Source organism: Vanacampus margaritifer, chromosome 1 (genome assembly GCF_051991255.1).
Source record: "Vanacampus margaritifer isolate UIUO_Vmar chromosome 1, RoL_Vmar_1.0, whole genome shotgun sequence".
Classification (NCBI taxonomy): domain Eukaryota; kingdom Metazoa; phylum Chordata; class Actinopteri; order Syngnathiformes; family Syngnathidae; genus Vanacampus; species Vanacampus margaritifer.
The window spans coordinates 26401052-26415165 of NC_135432.1; the positions used below are offsets into that span (position 1 = coordinate 26401052).

At 38.6% G+C, this 14114-nt stretch overlaps 1 protein-coding gene across 2 annotated transcripts in view; it reads right to left on the bottom strand.

The window, feature by feature from the left end:
* Window positions 1-14114, bottom strand: part of arhgap4b (Rho GTPase activating protein 4b) — a 33440-nt gene that overhangs the window by 6333 nt on the left and 12993 nt on the right. Inside the window, exons 3-18 of one of the 2 annotated variants that reach the window (XM_077543741.1) lie at window positions 11467-11638; window positions 11219-11381; window positions 9892-9954; window positions 9629-9802; window positions 8576-8704; window positions 7989-8210; window positions 7813-7914; window positions 6944-7129; window positions 6634-6718; window positions 6047-6074; window positions 5275-5302; window positions 4242-4302; window positions 3899-3976; window positions 2907-3035; window positions 1092-1197; window positions 707-934 (exon numbers count right to left, since the gene is read on the bottom strand). In XM_077543741.1, coding sequence (XP_077399867.1) covers window positions 707-934; window positions 1092-1197; window positions 2907-3035; window positions 3899-3976; window positions 4242-4302; window positions 5275-5302; window positions 6047-6074; window positions 6634-6718; window positions 6944-7129; window positions 7813-7914; window positions 7989-8210; window positions 8576-8704; window positions 9629-9802; window positions 9892-9954; window positions 11219-11381; window positions 11467-11638 — 1954 coding nt within the window. Of the gene's footprint in view, window positions 1-706; window positions 935-1091; window positions 1198-2906; window positions 3036-3898; window positions 3977-4241; window positions 4303-5274; window positions 5303-5686; window positions 5784-6046; window positions 6075-6633; window positions 6719-6943; window positions 7130-7812; window positions 7915-7988; window positions 8211-8575; window positions 8705-9628; window positions 9803-9891; window positions 9955-11218; window positions 11382-11466; window positions 11639-14114 lie in introns of both variants that reach the window. The other variant, XM_077543732.1, reaches the window with a different exon arrangement.

Genomic DNA, 14114 nt, shown 5'->3' on the forward strand with positions numbered 1-14114 from the left:
TGATACTCAATCAAACAAAACTTTATTTCAAAACTCAAAGTGCTTTACAGATTAAAATCATAAAGCTTTCACCATCCTGCCTACATTTGACCAGTCTGAACCGTACCATGGTGAATTGAACTACAGTATATCTATCGATTGGTGGAAACATAGATTTGGGTGAGTGCTTTGAATTTCAGAAAGCACCTTGAAATTACTTCAATGGCTTCACTTCTGTGTCTCACGTTTTCTCGCAGAACAAGTCCGTTTTTGATGCCGATACTGTTAAGTGTTTTGGCTGTCTGTCAAACACGAACAACAACTCAGTCATCTAAAAACAAGCAGAATTTTTTTCCCTTTGATTGAGTGTAAATCTCTCGGGAACAACAATGACAGTAAGCGGTACAACATTTAAAAGTGTCAAAATAGATTAATGATATTGTGAAATGTGAATAATTGACTCTCCCCTCAGCAGTCACACAAATTGAAGAGTGCTTGCATAAAGCGGCCCAGAGAAGCCTTTGATGTTTCATCAAATTTACTTAATAAGCCAGAGGATAAGCCAAAAAAAGAAGCTGCTTTACATACTGTACTTTAAACCATCTCAATCTGGTTATGAAATTCCGCCACTCACTCCACCCATATCACATACAACAATACGAGAACATGTCCAAATGAAGCAGTGAACAAACACATTTTAAATGTACATTTCTATTACAGCCCTTACCAGTATTCCTGCTCAAGAGTCATGTGCTTCTCGTAGATAGGGCCTGGCAGTTCTGATTGGCCGGAGAATACAACATCATGCTGGAGAATCATGGTTTTGACAAGGTCATTGACCTGCGGTTGCCGAGCAACGGCATCATCCGAATCAACTCCCCTCAGCAGGCTTGGGCCGAAGCAGACGGCCAGGTTGTAGGACTGCATCATGTTCTCATCACTGTACTGAGTCACGCTGTGAAAACATGCAAAATTAAAATGTATTACAATAGTAGGCAGGAAAAATAATCAAATATGCCAATGTGCTCTTGTGAAATGATAGCAGAAAATGATACAAAAAGTTAAGCAATAGATTATGTTTGAACTGATTTCCATCTGATATGTTCACTCACTGATTGAGGAATGCAAACAGGTATCGCATTACGATGAGGAGAGGTCGTGGGAAGGCAGAGACAATTGCTTTAATCTGTGCCGCTTTCTCCGCCATACCTTCAATTTCTGAATGAAAATGAGAGCAAGGAAGAGGAAAGAACAACATCAGACAAACAAAATAAACTTTCATTTTCTGCATTCACAGTCTGTTTTATTAGAACAAAATGGTGGCAGCCAAAAGTGCATTTTACTTATAGAAATAGGAAAAGAAAACTTGAAAAATTGTAGACTAAGGCCATAATGCCACGGGAATTTTTAAATTTTATTTATCAATTACAGTGTTCCCTCGTTTTCCGCTGGAGTTCGGTTCCCAAAAATACACGCAATAAATGAAATCTGCGAAATAGTTAGCTTTATGTTTCACATTCATTATAAATGTTGTAAGGCTCTAAAACCCCTCACCACATAGTTTATACAGTTTTTGCATCAAGGCATTTAGATTGTCTCTCATTTCCCTCTTGTTTAAACATTCTCAATGTTAAAACCTTCATAAATTTGATAAAATAGGTACATTAGTGTACAAAAATGCATGCAAAATTGCACACACAAAAAATAATCTGCAAAACAGCGAATCCGCAAAAAGTAAACCGCGGAACACTAAAAATCTTTCTTGTTAGAATCTGATCATTTTAGTTGTAACTTTTTCTTTTAAATGTAAAATCACCTTTACTTTTAAAATACAGTGACTACATTACTGTAATGAAGTGTCTGAGTCGTTTCATTTGCATCCAGGATTTGGACCAGTGCTGCAAGTGATAATGAGCCACCAGGAGCTGCCGCCGCAAAGTGTCAATTGTAGTACGGTAGCTACAAGTTTGATTTGACAGATTAGAGAATTGTCTCAACAATTGACTGAAACTATGTCGAATAAGGGGGTGGAAATCAAGTGTGACAAATGTTTGTACTGTAACTACAACAGTGGTTCTTAACCTGGGTTTGATTGAACCCCAAGGTTTCGGTGACAGTGAGTCAGTCTCAGCCGGGGTTTAGCCCGGTTTCAAATAATTCATGATTATACACCCCGCTTGGCCATCATTGGCTGCAGGTGATGACGCTACATTTATTTGGCGTAACTGCTGCTGGGAATTTGGTGCGCTCAGTAGTCGACTTGTGGCTGTTGTGACGGTACGTCATATGATTTCTTTATTATTGTAATCCCTTTATACTAACTATGTTGAGCAAAAAAAGAAAGTGGTCCGACAAATTTGTGCAATATGAATACGCATGTATAATGGAACGTACTCTGTTCCACAGGGTTCAATTCTGGGGCCTCTGCTGTTTTCATTGTATCTGCTGCCCCTGTCTTCTATTTTAAGAAAACAGTGGTGGTTGTTTAAAAGTGCTCCATATAAGAATATAGAGTTGTGTGACGGGAGTCAGCGTCTTAACTGCATGATTTGCAATGCCAAGTTGAACAATTCTTCCGAAACTTCTTAACTTCCTTAAGATGCATGCATGTGTAATACAAGAACACGACACTTTCTCAATTCAAGGTGACAAGAGCCAGATTCGCTTAAAAAGGCTTCTTTTCCTGTTCACTTTGTTCACCAGTCAACCCTATAACTATATCTTGGAAGAAAAAAAAAAATATATATATATTTTTTTTCATTTCATTTTTCAATAAAGAAGGGTTCAGTGAATGTGCATAGGAAACCGGTGAGGTTCAGCACCTCCAACAATGTTAAGAAGCACTGAACTAAAAAGTAACAACAATATTGAAGCATTCGCTGATCAGCATCTGAAAACACAGAGCACAGAATCAAGAGGGGTCTTACGGACACACTCCAGAAGCTGCAAGTAGCTATCATAGGGGAAGAGGGGAGGCTCGAGGCCCCTGAAGTAAAGCTTCAACACCCCAGCCACCGAGTCCAGGTCACACTCACTGTCCGATAGAGGGTCTTCTCCTATACGGGGAGTGTATGAACAGATATGTACAGTATGATACACAGTATCTCTATCAACACAACTTCACAAATAGATTAGAGTACTTGTATAACCCAAGGCACATTGTTTTGTAAGCAGAAAGGAGTCTTGCCTTCTCCCTTATACAATAGTCAGAAAATGTCTTGCTAAAATGGACACTTAACTCAGTGGGAACTAAGGGCTGGACTTAAGACTTTGTCCATAACACTGTAGTGCAGTAGAGCGCACAGATCCATTTCAGTGATAGCTGATTTCCTAAGCCTGGTTCCCAAATCAGATTGTATGTAAGTGTGCTTGCACAATAAGGACTACAGTCTTGTTTTCATTTCAATTCCTTAATGAAAAAAACACATTCAAGAATCAAACAAATTTGTCCTCATTTTTTTGAGACTGTAGTGTGAAAACTGCTGCTGGCTACTAGTGTGGACTGAATGAGTGGCGAGTCTGGCGACAATGGGAAATGCTAGTATTATGAGGGTAATAGCTCGTGGCAATATACAGTATTGGGAGAAAAAAAAGAAGAAAAAAATATGAATTAGTTCATTTTAGGATGAGTGAAATCAGTTCAAAATGTTGAATTGTAATCTATCAACAAAAATGTGTGAAATGAAATTTGAACTACTAGTTTGCATAGACAATATATTTTCCCAACACTGCACGTGGTGATACAACATGTAAATAGACAACACTTATTGGATCAACGGTGTACTTTTGAACCTTTATTGTCTGAATATTTTGCGATTAACAAACAAAACACATGAATATAACTAGTTGCCGAGTAAATATGAGCTAAAATCATTATTTTATCAACATATTGAACATTTACTGTCTTTTCCAGATCTACCTCTCTCAAAGGCATCCTTGATCAGATTAACTTCTCTTTGTGACCCGGGAACTCGAAATATTCCTTCATGGTGGAGACCTGAAACAAACACACACAACATGCACGTCTAGAGTTTAAAAAAAATTTAATAAAAATTAACTATTGCATTAAGGTTCTAAATAACAATTTGGTTTTACAGTAAAGAATGATACATTTTGGAGTAAAAATACAGTATATGATTAACTCATGGTGGTGGTAGAGAACACAGTGGGCTAGCTGACATCATGATGACTACATAGCTCATTTTAAAGTCCGCAGAAGCTCTCCCAGCGTGGTTTATGGCCAGTCATGCAAATTGTCTCACCGTGAAGGTTTATGAAGCGGATGCAGCTTTCAACCACCACAGGGATCTGCTGGCCAGAGCTCTGCAGAGGAAAGAGGATTTCAGAGTCAGAAGAAACAGGACACAAAGACACTTTCATAATAAACGCCTTTGGAGGATGGAAAAAAACTGCAAATAAATACACAATATGATTGGAAAATGAATAAATAGATTGTGAAGGTTGGAAAGCTACAGAAAATCAGTCATAAAATGATGACAGCTTTGTCTTTTTGTTGCTAAGGGGAAAAACATGGATGAGAAATGCTGTGGTTAAGCAAGGCCCCCCCCATAACCCATTTATGTTGCAGTTACTGTGTATCTACTGTAACTGTTTCCCTCATTTAAAGTTAATTCATGATGCAACTTGTGAAATCAAGAAGGCAGAGTGTAAATATATACATATTGTATTGCTGTTTTATGTATTTTCTCACAAAGAGGTTGGGGATTATTCATTTTGTAATAATAATGTAAACATTTTCCACACCCCAAAAATATAAATGAATGATTATAAATGTGCCCTGCGATTGGTTGGTGACCAGTTCAGGGTGTACCCCGCCTTCTACCCATTGACAGATGGGATAGGCTCCAGCATGCCGACAACCCTCGTGAATGTGACAAATAAGATTATTGAGTCTAACTGACAAGACTTCTTATAGATATCACTATTAATCTTTTCTTTCTTTGAAGCTTCAAAAGACATTGGGAGATAAGAAATAATTATTTTTGCTGTCATTCTTTTTTTTAACCATGATCCATCATTTACTCAAGGATAAAGAACAAGTGTCATGTCGAATAGTGGCTCTGTTGAGAAATATCTTAGAGGTCTTTATGCTAAGATAAGCAAAGCTGACCTAAAAAAAGACACCCAATCTACTACTTGTATATTCCTCAATATTACAACAAATGAATCATTTTCATTGTAGCATTTTACCTTAACCCTCCTTCCTAGAAGTGTATTTTAAGGTTGACAGAATGACTGTTTATACTTCTTAAGAGCAACAACAGAGTTTGGTACCTGTGTACGAGACATTCGTCTTCTTCTTCTACACCAGGCAAAGCAGAGCAAAGAACAGAAAGAGAAACAGCAAGTAAGAAAAAGATGTGCATAAAAATAAGAGTAAGAAAGATTTAGAAGCAGTGGTGCAAAGTGCACATAAGCACACACGTTAAGTTGAGGAGTCGAGAGAGGAGGCAATGGAGACTCAAGGGTATTTTAATCCTTTTTTAAAAGGGAAACGGATAGAAGTGGGAAATGGATTGGAAGCACAGAGTACCATAAATAAGCCATAAGCATGACCACGAAGTACAGACAGAGGTGGGCCCAGAATATTCTGCATCAGTTCCTCATAAAAGCAAGGCCGAATGGCACAAAAGCAAATCAAAAGCTGAAAATGCATTTTTGGATTTGGAGATTGCGTGATCATTACCTGTATATAGGAGAGTATATCTGTGCTGAAGAGTGTGTGGCAAAATTGGGAAATGGGTCTGGACTTCCGAACTAGCAACGAGTAAGCACATTGAGCTCTGGGAAGTACAGTACATAAAATGCATTACAGCGGTTTGGTTTTTGATATTAAAACAGTCCATAATGAATGATGCTTGTGAAATGCTGTTATTAGTCACACTCAAGTTCAGCAGTCCCCCTTCCAAAAAACATTGACCTGTTATGTAATCGAGAATGGTTCAAAATGGCGATGTTGAAACAAACTCTCTGTCCTCTCTGCTCTCCTCTCTCGATTTCTTCATACCTCACTCAGTCACACTATACGTTTACATTTCATAGGTACCTGGAGGGATCTGTGTTGACGGCCTCAGCTGAAAAAAAGAGGGGGAAAAACATTTTTTTATTTTTTTATTGATCTTTTACATATTTAAAGCATGACCAGCCATTGAGAAGCTACTATTTATTGTACAGTGGAACCACCAAAGTTACTCGACCCCAGAAGGTCGACAATGGTCAAGTTTATGAAAAGGTTTTCTTTAGTTACGTAGTTGATGTGCTTTGCTTTTTCTTTGGCTTTTTGAAATGTGTTTTGCCTTTTTTTGTGATGCCGTCACTGAAGGTTACCAGTAACGACTAACAAGAAAATTGTAATCATAACGGCAACTCAGTAGGACAGAGGAAAGTGTTTGGCTGTTTGGTTCAATATGAACGACACAATTATTGAAATAAACATTACATACACCAAATTTGACTAAGCATACACTAATGCAACTGTGACTGTAATGAGGACGAGCACCATTGAAAATGGCTCGATCGACGCAAATGTAAAAGTCATCTATACACAAGTTTACAAGTTTATTAGGTGACAGGATCGTTCTGCAAATACCTCTTCGTGCCCAAAATTGGCGGCTCCACTGAATAAGAGTGTACCTTTCTGTATAGCATCTTGTAGTAGATCATGTTTGGCTTGAAGTTTGAATGTCAGAGAACTATTGATGAGAAACTCCTTCACTTTCTACGGAAATGAAAAAGACAAGACATTAGCATTCTTTTTACTTTTCTTTTTCTTTTTAACAAATTATGCAGGTTGATGATACAAAATTGATATACAAAACAATACAAAATACAATACATACAAAAAACGTTGCTCGGTAAAAATTTTGGTCAGTAAATTGTTAGCACTGAAATCGATTCTGAGATTGCACAAAGTAGTACATACTGCATGATACGTATAACTCACTGTAAAATAGTAGGTCTCTGTCTCCTGCTGATTGGCTCGACGTTTGGCGAGGGTAAGTTTTGGGGCAGAGCCTGCTCCGGGGGGCTCATGTAATAGGCTGCTGGGCACATCCGGGGTGGTGTTGCAGTCGCTGTCACACATAGAGTCCAGCAGAGCTGTGAGTGTCGCTTTGATGGTTTTACTGACCTGGGATAGGGCGAGATACAGATTATGAGGATCACTTTCCTACATACAGTGGAGAAAACTAATTACATAAGCTGTAATCAGTTGATCTAAACTTTAGCAAACTAACGTTAGCTCTCCTTAACTAACTCCATATACAGTATATTCTACTAACTTTTGGTATTGCCAATTCTTTAGCTAATGTCAACTAACTTGAACTATATGTAGCCTGATGACTGTTAGCTAACGTTACGCTATTTTCAACTGGCCTATGAACACATTGAACACAATATCTTCTAGGTCTAAAAGTCAGAATACTCTAAAATGGCTGGCAGTGACGTTTAAAAATTATTGTTTGGGGATCATATAGTAAATGGCACTTCATTTATATAGCACCTTTCCACCTTACAAGGCCCTCAAAGCACTTTACGTTCGACTACGCATGACGCAGCATCAGGAACAACTGAAGTTGCTCAAGGATACTTCGACCTTGTCACAATGGCATGGGATCGAACCCACAACCTCTGTCTTGGGAGATGACCACCATACTACTGAGCCACGCCGCCCCATCGTTTGGGGGTATCTTTGATGTTTAAATTAATATCAAAGGCAAATATATACATTTTTGCAGGTGTGCCCTTTAATTTTTGATATTCACATTATTGTTTGGTCCCTGATGCCTGTAGGTATATTGAAGTTCATCTTACCTCCTCTGTTTCCAGAGTGACAGCAGCTAGTCGAGACTGAAGCTGTTGAAATCGTGTCTCCATCTCGTACCTAACCTGACTCTCCGCACTCACCTCACACACCTGGAATTACAAATAACCAACAAAATTGAGCAACACTCAGGTTTCATCTTGTTTCCACAGAAACCCAACTATACCTGGTCTCCCTCGTGCGGGTGGTAATTAAACCTAAACGGAAGGCAGAAGGCGGAGTCATGCTGCTGCAGCAGTGCATCTCTGTCCCCGCCTTGGTCCAGCGACGTTACTGCGGCCTCCAGCTGCTTAAGCCCTGCCTCCTCCGTCTTTTGGATGCGCCACCTACTAGCCAGGTAGCACTTCATTACCCTCTCCACAGACGGATGGAAACCCAGGTCGCAACACTGCCCGGAGGAGACAGGCAGCAATAAAGCATTGAAAGGGGAATGAGGGAATAAGCAGGGGCAAAAAAAGAAATAAAAATGAATGCATGAATAATGTTGATGTTCTGTGAGTGGGAATTCTCTATCATTTCTTCTTTCCATTTTCAATTGGCAATCAAAAGTGTAACTCTTTTCTTTTAAGTGGAAAAAAAGTACAGATTTTTCATAATTATATTTTAAGGTCAGATCAAAAATATGAAATTGAAAAATGGGTCTTTGGACTGATGGTGTTGCATTTTGTTGTCCTGATTGGAAATGCAAAGAACAAATTATGTATGGATTCTGGAAATAAGGGGATGAGAGCTGAAATGTTTCTTGTTTCTTACATCAATGAGGGTGCTGACGTCCTGCAGATAGTACTTGCTCATGGCTGCATTTGCTGCAGCAAGATTGAGCAAGTAGTCATTTCGAGCCTTAGTACACTTGAGCTGGGTCTCCTGCACTCGACCATGCCTCTGCATACATACACAATAATGTGTGTGTCCATTCACTTTCCTTTTATGTGAACATGTACTTTAAAGATGACTGTCCATTCACTTAACATAACATACAGTAAAGAAGTAAGTCCATTCTCAAACACACACACACGACTCTATATTCATTGATAGCACACCTGCACATGAGCATAAAAACGGACATATCTTGACTTTCGTACCATTGCAAGCCAAAATTTGGCAGACTGCTCTACGCCATGGAGGGCATTCTTGCATACCGAGCGTGTTTCCTTTAACATGCGCCGGCGCACCTGATAATTTCCAACTGGAACCGTTCATAAATATGACAACAGCGTGCATCGAACCCTTTAAATCATTGTAAAAATAAATTCATACAACACTGTCCAGGGAAAACAGGCAGTGTATTTTTACTTTTTTTTTTTTTTTTTTTAAATAACACCCCCTGGCAGAGACTCATCTATGGGGGGCTTTGAGGAAGGGATCACACACTGGCACAAATGATGCGTGTGGAAGGCGGTCTCAAAGTGCCCACCTCACAGATCTGTAAACTCCCAGGCCAACTTTATACCATCCGCCTGTGGAAGTCTGCTCGCAGCTCCTTCTTCCACCAGGTCAAAGACTGCGCCTCTCGGGCCCCGATTTTAAAGGGAGGGAGAAGATCGGCAATCAATTTTGCTGTGTGCTTGACCAAAACGCTTTAAACTGCATCAAGATGCGTTTGTCTGCAAAAATACCAAATCCCAATCTAGCCTGCTCCTGCACATATTTAGACTTGCACTGGACACGAAAATAGAGCCCATAATGTCAACATCTGCCCGTTCATTCACATAAACACACAATATAAGCATGTCTTTCCCTTCACCTTCATCCATAATGTAAATGTTTTTATTTCATTCTGAGGGCAACATATACGATTTACTGTACCTTCTCCATTAATCTCTCCATTTTCTTGACAGAGCTCCGCCTCTGTCCTCCTGATTGGCCGAGGCCGAGCTCAGCAGACTTGCCAGTGTGTCTCTCTTCCAACCGCTCGGCCTCCTTCAGTTTCCCCTCAGCTATCAGGCAGTCAGTGTGGTATTGGTTGTATGTCTTCAAGGCCTTGTGTAACACACAGTGCACATAATTATTATCACTTTCCTGTGTATTTTGCATTACTAATATGCAGAACAACAATATCAAATGCTCACCGTCTGCAGCTCAGTGGTGACTTTAAGCAACTCATCCTGCATCTGGATTCCAACCTCTTTGCTCTGTCGGAAGAAAGAACATCTATTCTATTGCAGTATGTATGGACAGAATAACTACGTTTATTTACTTATTGAGGGGCTTTTGGCTTGTGGACACAAGTAGGAAAGGAATAAACCTGTTTAGCCCTAAGTCAAGAACCAACATGCTCGTAAAATGTCACACAAATATACGACAAAGTGAAGTGATGACTTTCAATATCTAGAAGGTTATTGTTCATTTTTGACGTGGCATCACTGGTCTTTGTACAGACATGCAATTGGATAAAGAATTATATTGTTAATTTTATCGTAAACATATTTGAACTGGCCTGATCATGTCAGAAATAGAAAAGTTCATCCATCCCTATTCCTATTTTAGCTTATCCTGTGAGCTGGAGTCTATTCCAGCTTTACCAATTACTAAGCAATATTGTATAGTGTTGTGATTCCATTCATTATTAAACAAATATAAACTTTTGACAGAATAAACATTTTTCAATTCAAACAGATTTCAGTCAGTGAATAAACATGTATTCATTCAAATCCATTCCATCATGCCACTACAAATACACAACTCTTTAATAAAGTGTAAATCAGTATAGGAATAAGATTTCAAGTTCAATTTTAATCTGAAAATATTTACAAGGCTTTAACTTCAAAATTCTGGTTGGGTATATTTAAGATTTTAGGAATATTGTCAACTCTAAAGGGCTAAAGTCAAGGACCTGCACTTCAAGGCTAATTCCCCATTTTCCCTTCCCTGCAGACATGGGTCAACATAAACTTTCTCTGTAGAGCCACTTAAACAAAAAAATAAAAATAAATAAAAATACACAGTGTATATATATATTAATAACATGAAGCATGCGCACACTGGCCTTACATTGTGGACATGTAGGGGTTAAAATTTCCTACTCTGACTGCATTTAGGAAGTAGTTTGAATCTTCTAAACTCTCCCATAACACCAGAATTTTTATTTTTATTCTTATTATTTTTTTTACAAGATTAGCTTTATTGAAAAAACAGCCGCTTGAATTGGAAACAACAGAACATTACAGTAGTAAATATTGTATTAAAGATAATTGAAAATTAAAGGGGCAACAATAAACATTTCAAAAGTTATGATTTACGGGTAAGCCGTAAACCATTTCACCCCAATTTTGAATATTGCCTACTGCTAAAAAAAAATTAGAGGAACAAAGTGTTCCCTTAATTGTTTTGAGCAGTGTATGTTAACCCTTAATCTAAGAAGAAAAAATGTAGCCATAGCTAATGTGTCACACCCACCCGTTTATGTAGCCGGTGTGTGTCCTCTGTACTGTGCGCTAACCGCTGTGTAAGTGCATTGCAGCAGGTGTCACCCAGCGTTGAGTGCTCACGACTTTCCAAACGGGTCTGAGTCAGCAAAACAGACCAGACTTGACACACCGATTGGCCCCATTGCTCCTTCCTACAGAGGAGAAGGCATCGTCACTCACACCGAACAGCTCATTACTAATAATGCATTAATGTGAAATGAGATGTCGGTTCCTCACTTCTTGGTCTTGTGTGTGAACCTCTCTGTGAGTTTATCAAGGGCTCGTGCGTATTCGGCCTCAATATCGCCACGTCGGCGGAGAAATTCTGAAAGATCTGAGAGCTGCTGCTGTTTCACCTCTACCTGGGAGTCCAAAATCTTAATCTGGTCAGTTAATTGTGCCCGCAAGTCTGAAACACAAAGGGAGAACAGACACTACTGTTCAATTTTTAATTGGCATATGTCGGACTGGAATTTAAAAATGCTGGTCATCCAGGTTGGTGATCACAAGAAATATAATAATAATTTAAAAAAAATTGACTGCATTCTCTCCCATGTGTTGCATTCTAAAACTTTATATAGCCATGAAAAAAATTAAGAGACCACCCTTGTTTCTTCAGTTTCCTGTAGCAAAAAGTACAATTGTTTGGAATTGAACAAAAACTGTTCAAGACATTTTCCAAAGGTTTTCTTGATAATAACCAAAATCACTTTACAAGTTCTTACATGAATAGCTACGGCATTGTACTGCCAAAAACGGTCCGCTTAGGAATTCCATGTTGTGTTACAACTGCATAGGTCTCAAACTCAAGTCCTATTTTATAGATTTCCCCCCTTCAACACACCTGAATCAAATGATCAGAATAATTATCAGGCTTCTGCAGAGCTTGCTGATCATTTTAGTCAGCTGTGTTGGAGGAGGGAAAAGTCTAAAACATGCAGGACTATGGCTCTGGAGAACCGGAGTTTGAAGCCTATAGTGTGTAGTGCATGGACTTCAGAGATTATTTTAGAACGCGCCACTTGTTTTGCCAACGAGTTTGTGAGCAAGCGAGAACTCAACCGGAACATCTCTCTCTCTCTCTGAGTTTAAATTTGTAATCCTGCAAAAAAAATAAAAATTTAACTTTTTTTTTTAGAAATGTACTTTTAATGTCATTATGTGTTTTTTTGTAATTGTAATAGGATGCAGTTAAATTTTTTAGTGTCCTGAATACATAACACCGGTACATGTCTTCTATTACTCACAAGCCTGCTTTTAAAAGATAAAATAAAATAAGACTAAATGACATTGGATAACAAATCCACCATGTTATGAAATTTATCATTCAAATTTTTTTTTATCACAAATCATTTGCACTGATGCTAACACTTACTAATTCATCCCTTTCATTACTTAATATAAAAAAACATTTTAGGCCTACCTGAAAAAGAAATCATCAACTCTGGTATTTTTGTCATTCCCGAAAGAGAAAGAGAAGAATCCACAGGCTTTTCTTGAGGGAATACATGGTTACAATTTGTGTCTGACTCTATTTCATGAAGCAATTACTTCCACTCAGGTTACTCATTATAACCCCAAATTAAATTCTAATACATCCACACTGGGGATGTGAACTCAACATGGCCCAGCGCTGCACATGAGCTTTGAAAGGCCAATAAAGTCATCATTGTCTCATTTCAAAAGTGTCCGTGCATCACTCTTCATCTCTTGCTCATATATCCTTTCTCAGCTTTCTTATCCCCCACTCCTCTTTTCCCTTATTCCCTTCATTTTGGGCACACATAGCCCAGGGCTGACTGGATCTGAGGAGACAGCGTCGCTACTACCAACTATAAATACATCCTTGTAGTACAGTATAGAGCCACTGAACCACGGTATGGACTCTTCCAAAACCGTATACACGCACACACAGTATGCCATTTTCTGCCATGTGAGTGCTGTCAACATTAATTCATTTTGTCTCCCATAAAGGGATTCTTTACAAGTCTGAGAGGTTATTTGATGGAACCTTTCACACGGCCCATCAGGGAGCTCTAAACCAGTGGTACCTAATATCCAATAAGAAGTAAACAATGACCGAACACACATCTGAGAGAAGCCATGATTAGGCGTTCTTGAGATGAAGCTATTTTGACAAGCAAGGTTCCTCACCGTAGGTTGTGTGGTGCTGACGAAAGCGACAAGGAGTGAATGAAGCCAACATACAAGGTGATGTATGTCTACCCTCAAAAATAGCAACACATCAAACCTGTTTTATCATTAGACTTAGTACTACCATAAAATTGATTATGTGGAAAGCATGGAAATGCTCGCGGAGTCCGCATTGTCACTGGCACTGCTGCATTAGCATTAGCAGTTTAGCTGCTACAAGCTACCAATGAACGAGCAGACCAAACATTTGTAAGTAGAAATTAGGCCTATATTTGACACCGTATATAGCATCAATAAAAACGTTCACATTCTAAGGTGTCTTCATTTTGCCCGAGAAGGAACGTGTTTATTTTGGGTCTTTCATCCCGGCTAAAACCCTCAAGACTGGAAAGTATTTCACTGTGTTATTTTACATTGTTTTACATTTTTTGCAATGTTGAGGTTTTTTATTATTATTGGATTTTATTTTATGTTTGTTGATATGTATCATATATCACTTCATATGTTGATAAATTGTTAACCTATGTTCAAGTTTTACAGTACAGATGTTAGAAAAGTGGCAAATTAAAAACTATGTACAGTAAGAACAATTGTGGTAATAAGTATAACCGATGATATTAATTTAGGTCAGTTTAATACAGATTGATTTGAGTCTGAATATGCAAACGTGATTCTACTCCACCTCATTATGTGTTATTGCTGGCTACATAAATAAGTAAAATAAAAAAGTC